The following is a 7,890-nucleotide window of genomic DNA, read 5'->3' as shown; positions in this document are numbered from 1 at the left end:
CATTTTGCCCCTGAAAAAAGGCTATACTAAGGGGTAAACAGGGGCATAATGGTAATTTCATAATACATTTTATTAATTAAAAAAAGAAATGGGAAAAAGTAACCGCCTCAACTGTACTCCTCGTACAGGTCTGTACGAGTCGTACAATTTTGAAATTACCTTTTAGCCCCTGCTAAGTGGCTATACTGGGGGCATATCAGGGGTAAAATAGTAATTAACTAAAAAGATTTTCAAAATTCAAATTCAAAATTCAAATTTAAACCGCTCAAAGAGACGCCCCGTACAGGTCTGTACGAAGCGTCTACTTTCAAAAAATTCAAATTTTGAATTTCAGAAATTCAAAAATTGAATTTTCAAAATCCCGCTCAAATAGACGCCACGTACAGGTCTGTACGAGGCGTCTGGTTGGAGTAAAATTACCTTTGAGCCCCTGGAATAAGCCTATATTGGGGGCCTATCAGGGGCTAAATGGTCTTTTGTGCAATATTATACGAGGGGTCTAGTCCTATACGAAGCGTATAGTTTTTTTTTTTGTAGAAAAATTTAAAAAAATACTATTAATTCCAAAAAAATATTATTAATTACAAAAAAAATACTATTAATTACAAAGTTACACTATTAATTCCAAAAAAAATACTATTAATTACAAAAAAAATACTAATAATTACAAAAAAATACTAATAATTACAAAAAAATTCTATTAATTACAAAAAATACTAATAATTACAAAAAAAATTCTATTAATTCCAAAAAAATACTATTAATTACAAAAATCATTCTTCCGTGTAACTATCTATGTAATTAAGACTGGGGTTTGATCTTGGTCGAGGATTCATTATCGATGTATACCATTCTAGACGTGGCAAGTACATATCTTCCCATTGTTCTGTGTGGGGTCTTCGGTGGGTCAACCATAGCCCGTGTGCTGGTGGCATAGGATAATCCCCTTCCAGCTTAACATGTATGAAGTGGTTCTCGTTAACATGTGTAAGCGTTATGAATAATGGTTGTTGATTAGCCGGAGGACTTAGTATTGGGAAGTAAGTGGAACTCGCACCCATGGTTGTCGTTAACAGGTGCACCCCGATACCGTACGTTTGTGCAATAAGAAGTCCTGCAAAGGGGAAGTCCATCCAGTGATTCTCCCCACAACCGGCCACTGAATCCCAAATTAGGCCCTGACGATGCGTGTAAAAATAACCTGCAGCCCATGCTTCAAATATTGGGAACCAGATCGATTCGTTCTGATCCATTTCTTGGACAAGGTCCCTTCTAATACGCCCCCATGAACTCTGATCCATCCCTAAGCCCACAGCCACAGACCGAAACCCACAATGACCGTCCGGCATCACATCTCGTATGCACGAGACGTACGGATGGAACACTGGCGGAATGTCAGACTTAAACCGTTCGATGATTCCCACGTACTCGTCCCCAATGATTAAAGGAAAACCGTGATCATCTCGTGTCTCTTTCTTCTTAGAACTCTTTGAACGGCTTAGGGTCGCTTTGGGTTTTTGGGACCTTATAACCGACTGTTGTGAGGCTTGAGACGGAACGTACGAGCTGTGGCGAGGTTTATCGTACTTACTTTGTCGTGAACCTTCAAAGCACGTGTTTGCATCACCGAAGGAGCTTCTCCTCAATTCTTCATCTATACGAGAGGCCTCGTCCAACCTTTCTTGTACCTGCTTTGTTGTTGGTCGGCCACGAGTATTTTGTTGGACAACCGGTGGTTTCTTGGTAGATTTCGTTGGAGTCAACACCGCTTTAATCTTTGAAAGCAGGCTTTTTTGCTGAGCTGGAGGGTGCGACTGTAATTGTTGTCTAACAACATCTAGCTCTTCGACCACGTCAAGGGAGTCGTCTATCAATTTACAACTTTGGAAGTTAAGTTTCCGCCAGAAGACGTCTATGTCTTCGAGTTGAATCGGACGCTCTGCACGGTTAAAAACAATATTGTTTAGGTAAAATGAAGGAAAGGAAATATATCACACAAGTGTTGTACGACGTTCAACAATTATTACCTTCACGCATGTACTTTTCTATCCTACAAGCACAGGGCAACCCACAGCTGTGCCACATTTGGCAACCACATGATGAATTAAAGCGCTCCAAGACATCTAGCCTCCTAATTGCCTCTCCATGCAACAAGTCAAGGGCTTTGTGGGATACTTTTCCAAGTAGGTGTTGAAACATCGGGTGTTTGTGGTGTTTCATTGTTTTTTCGATGCTTTCTCGAAAAGTCTTCCTTATTTCACCGAACTGTGTCTCAACTATATCCCGGACACAACCAACTATACGGTCCAGCGAGCTCCTATCTTCGACGTATCTCTTTAAGTTGGCATGTTGGCTCTCAACTCTGTTTGTAGTACGATTACCAAAGTTGCGCCTCTTATCAGTCCACGCAAAGACAAACATCTCCTTATAGTCTTTTAGCCAGTTATCGTACACGTATTTGAAGACTCCTAAAAAGTAAAAATAATTTAATAAAATTTGCATAGGTGAGTCGTATGTTATTAGAAAAACTTACTAGAACGTTTGCACTCCACAAGTCGCTTTCGCATGTTGCGCAAGTGGTAGTCGTAGATGGGTATGGATGGAGACTCAATCAATGAACCCCAGAATGACAAAAATTTCTTCCAGTCGTCGTCTGTGAAGGCACCCTTGCAGTGCTTCATAACATTCTGTTGTATGTGCCACCTGCAAAGAAGCCTGGAGGCGTCTGGAAATACTTTAGCACACGCGCCCATAAGGGCTAGGTCTCTATCCGTTAAAATCACACGTGGCTCCATACATTCATCCAACATTGCCTTAACCCTCTCAAGCACCCACACAAAGTTATCACCCCGTTCTTTACTAACAACGGCATGCGCGATAATAAACGATTTGTTGGTAGGCGTCATACCAACAATCTGGATAAAGGGCATATTGTATATGTTTGTCTTGTACGTTGCATCGATCATCATGACGTGGGGGAATGCACGCCACAAGACTCTCGAGTCCCGATGAAGAAAGAAGATCTCTGTTACGATCTCTGTTCCGGGTTCTTCCCGGATCTCGTAAATAAAGTCGTTCTTCATCAGCACATTTTCTAGTGACTGCATGGGAGTCAATCCTTGTCTTTGTTCGGCTCTAATCTTCGCTACAACGTTTTGAACGTCTTTCTGAACATGAAACCTGTCAGGGTCCTGCTTCCTTATCGTTTGAAATATTTTGCGCGGCTCCATGTTTTGAGCTGTCAGCTGCTCGATCAGTTTCATTTCGCTTGGAGTAAACCTTCGCACAAACGCGTGGGCCGACAGGTCCTCACAAAGTTCGTGGTTATGTTCAATTGTTCCGTCTTTTATCTCCCAGGTTTCATACGGGTGGTTTCGGACAGCCAGCAGGTAAAACGGGCAACCGGTTTTTTTGCTTCCAGCTTTTCTAAGTGTTGCTGTACTCTGGTGCTCACCACCACGATCACATTCAAGCCATACCCTCCCGGTTCTTCCCCCGATTTTCTTTGATCGACGGGTGACAATAACGAAACCATCCGCATTTGCTATTTCTTGTATCCGTTTCTTTAGTTCATCTAAGGAGTTGAAAACCTGTAACATCGACAATATTAATAATAATAATAATAATAATAATAATAATATAATAATAATAATAATAATAATATAATAATAATAATAAAATATTAATAATAAAATAGTAATTTATACCGTCTTTTTTAAGTACAGACTGTCCAGAATGGGAGGTGCTTCACCACCATATCTACCATATCCACCATAACCACCATATCCTCCAACGTCCGAATTGTTTTGATGAACATAAGGAGTGCCCGGGGAAATGAATTGCTGATGATCACCGTCTCCTCCGTATCCACCGTATCCCCCGTATCCACCGTATCCACCATATCCACCGTCTCCTCCGTATCCACCGTCTCCTCCGTATCCACCGTCTCCTCCGATTGATATGTCTCCTCCGTATCCACCGTCTCCTCCGTATCCACGGTCTCCTCCGTATCCACGGTCTCCTCCGTATCCACCGTCTCCTCCGTATCCACCGTCTCCTCCGTATCCACCGTCTCCTCCGTATCCACCGTGTCCTCCGTATCCACCGTCTCCTCCGTATCCACCGTCTCCTCCGTATCCACTAGCATGGTATGAGTCATCTACACGGGCTGTTTCATCAACAGGAGGATGCTTGTTCAAATCTAGAAACGGGCTGTTTTGTTTTCCTTGTATACTAGACACAACCTCCTCTTGCTCATTAGAATCGGGAATGCCAGACTCCTCCAAAATAGACAACCGTATCATCATTAGTAAATAATAAACGAAAACAACAAGTAATTATAACATTTACGCTAATAACTGTTACCGGAACGCTTTCGTGCCCCCAGTTTTCGCTAGAATATTGCCCGAAGATATAGTTGCCGTTCCAATATGATGACATTTCAACACTCCGGGATGATAATAACGCAAACACAAATAAAAAAACAAACAGAATGTGAGTGTTTGTTTGTTGAAACCTCGGATGTGGACCAAGAACGCACTGTAGGTTGCATTTTATGGGAGCTAAAGACGCCTCGTATAGGTCTTTACTCCCCGTATGCCTTTAAGTCATGTCAGACATAGTCCCTTCATAGTCAAATCGGTCAGTCCAAGACGCCTCGTATAGGTCTATACGAGGCGTCTAAGGGCCTTCGTATTGGCCCCTCGTACAGGCCTAGACTCCCCGTATAAGTTGACTGATGTGACGTTGTACGAGGTGCAGAAGTTGGTCGGGAAAAGCAACCCTATACGCTTCGTATAGCCCTATACGAAGCGTATAGAAGGGTGTGGATTTAGGGAAAAAGGTGTCTGAATATGTACACCCATTTAAAATTTCAAGAAGAAATAAAAGAGGTCTAAAGAAGGTGAGGATGTCCAAAATTGCAACCAAACAAAAAACATTAGGACCAAGTTAACAATTTATTTGATTCACTCCAAATATTATAGATCCATGTTGAAGTTACACTACTTAGGAGGAAAGTAGATCTTCTTAAACAGTTAATAACTATGTCGAAACTTAAACTATGAATTACTCAAACAACCAAGATATTATAGCTATTATCAAACAAAAGGTTGTACGATTTAAAGAAGCATGTGTCAAGCATGTTTATTTTGACTAAAAACATGGACGTATGAGAACTTTTATGGTTCAAACAGCACATAAATGACATGACTCCGACATGTGACATTCAATTCAAATGCTAGTTTTCTCATTTATGTAAGGTAAATTGGTTAGGATGGACCATCATCTAAAGACCTAGAAGAAATGACATAAGATCAATAGAATATCCAAATGTCATCATTCTTAATATTTATCTTCACGTAATTTAACTATAATAGAAGAGGGCATCAATCGTTCTCTTCCCAAAATGACAGTAGGTGTCTTTTTTCCTATAAATAAAAATATATAAGAGTAAATTATATATTTAGTAAGAAAATACCAGTTGTTTTATATACACATTTTAACAACTTTTACCTAAACAGACTAAAAAATAATGGGTCACTTTTGGCTTAGATTATATTTGTTTTGCACATATCGTAATACCAAAGATAGTCCAAGCATGTTAATATCTAATTAATGTATTAGTTCATATTAAAAAAAAACAAACAATAATAAATAATAATGACATACATACCCATGAATGCAACTACTTAAAAACACCGACCATCTTACACATTCGTCTCTGTCTATATACTATAGCAGGACCATTGGCAAAACTAAAGTTGGACCACCCTTTAGGGTACTTCCACCTTTAGTCCTTACCACAAAATGGAGTATCACCGAGGGATAATATCTGCTGGAAATCATCGACTATCGACGGATACAATAACTCAGGAAAATTGGCTATCACCATCTAATTACCACACGGGTAAATCCTAATGTGGTTGATTTTTTGGGAACTTTTGCTGGCTCGAAGATCTGTCTATGGTCCGTTGCTAATTGAGAATTGGGATAGGATTCCCACCCAAGTTTTTAAGTCATTTGTCGATGAGAGCCCATTTGAGATAGCTACTTCCGGTTGTTATCCGTCACTAATTGTGGTAGAGGATATATAGGATATCCAGATAAGAATTTCAATCGTTTGTCGATGAGGGTCCCATTTCAAATGGGTTTTCATCGCTAAGTTCATCACTAATATTTTCAATGACTAGCTAAGAAACCTTCCATAAATGGCAACCCAACATCAACCATTTCATTTACCCCATAAACGCTGACCATGGGTATAACAACCCTCCTAAAATCCCTTAACATAACCCTAAACGTCTTAAAATATACATCGTATACCAGAAACGGGCCTAGAATACCTTAATATTTACAAAAATCAAATAAAAACAAATATATAAGGGTCTCGTTGGCCGCGACCCGGTACACTTGTGTCTGTCGCGGGGCGCGACTGGCTTGGTTTGCCGGACAAGGCATTGCGCCACGTGTCCTAGCTCGTGGCAACCCTACTCGATGACTGGCCAAGCCTACAGCCGCCTTATTGGCTCTCGCAGGCCGCGAACGGAGAAGGGGGTGGTCCTCGCGGGGCGCGAGGGACCCCTCGACCAACCCTATAAATAGAGGCTTCAGCCTCATTTGAAACCGTTCAGTTCTTTTCTTTTTCTCTGATCTCTAGTAGGCTAAAACTCTCAGGATATAATACCCCTAAATAGCGAAGCTCTGCCTCGTTGTAAGTATTATAACCCTATTTGTTACCCTACACGATTGATTTAGGGCTCCGTAACGCATGTCAAGGCTCTACCTGACTCAGTCATTGGAGTTCTGTCTCGAGTTGTACGGTTAATGTGATTTGGGTTATCTTACTAACACGTGTGCATTGTTTAATTTTTAATAGATAACAACCAGGAGATTCATCAGGAAGCTTTAGTTTTACCTAAGTAAACAATGTGAGTACATCTTACTTTTTGTCACCTTTTTGTGAGTACATCTTACTTTTTGTTACATTTTTGTGAGTACATTCTCTTTTTGTAAACTTTTTATAAATCCTTTTTATGAGTCATTGTCCAAACATTTTACAAAACCCTAAATGTTTATCAAGATACTTACAGTGATTAAGTGTTTGTAATTCTACAATTATCATCAGTATGTGGAGTTTTGTATATATTACTTGAAACTCGTTACTATTGCGCCTAGTAGCATGACCGCAAGCACGGGGGACAATGGTTGCCCAGTAGCAATACTGTATTGATTAATTGGATAGATGCGAGCATTATAAATCTTAATACTGTAAAGATTATCAAACTGTTTTGATTAATCTGTGATGCACTCGCCAGTATTTCTTGCTGATAAAACGTTTTTAAAACACGTTTCAGGTAACTTATTGTGAAGCTAATAGAAGCCACCTGGATAGCACTGAAGGCTTGGAAAAGTGGGTATAAAAGTTACCTAAATAAAAAAAGGAGTCTTGTTTTGAATAAACTAGGGTTTATCCCTATAAAAGTATTGTAATAAAAACTTGGGTTTTACCTCATTTAATTGTTATAAAAAGTTTGGTGTTTAAGTCTGATAAAATATTTCCTAACTACGGTCCTGATGTCTCATTCCGCTGCCAAATTAATAAACACCGATACCACCCGCTCTGCGCAATGCGTGCCGCGGCCTCCCGCCTTCCGGGGCAGGGGTCGGGGACTGTGACAACGGGTCGTTAAATGCCCATATACACATTTGGTTTCCTTCGTCTGGCCCGTATTGTCACATATGCTATAACCTACGTTACTAGATGTATGTTGGAATTTGTTGTCTGATGATGATGTATGTTGGAATTTGTTGTTATAGGAATCTACATCTTTGTATGTGTGCTGCTAATTATGGTAGGTTAGATCGCATATCTGTTCAGAACATGTGCAT

General features: G+C 40.2%; 1 protein-coding gene across 1 annotated transcript; it reads right to left on the bottom strand.

The window, feature by feature from the left end:
• Window positions 1–722: 722 nt before the first annotated feature.
• LOC110900101 lies at window positions 723–2,213 on the bottom strand. The gene is made up of 2 exons (XM_022147003.2): window positions 2,028–2,213; window positions 723–1,939 (listed from the first exon to the last, which is right to left on the bottom strand). Exons 1-2 carry the CDS (start codon window positions 2,197–2,199, stop codon window positions 774–776), a joined length of 1,338 nt encoding a protein of 445 aa, XP_022002695.1. The 5' UTR covers window positions 2,200–2,213; the 3' UTR covers window positions 723–773.
• Window positions 2,214–7,890: the final 5,677 nt, after the last annotated feature.

The sequence above is a fragment of the Helianthus annuus genome, chromosome 13 (assembly GCF_002127325.2).
Source record: "Helianthus annuus cultivar XRQ/B chromosome 13, HanXRQr2.0-SUNRISE, whole genome shotgun sequence".
Classification (NCBI taxonomy): domain Eukaryota; kingdom Viridiplantae; phylum Streptophyta; class Magnoliopsida; order Asterales; family Asteraceae; genus Helianthus; species Helianthus annuus.
Note: the sequence above shows the minus strand (reverse complement) of the source record. Positions and strands in the feature narration are given on the sequence as shown.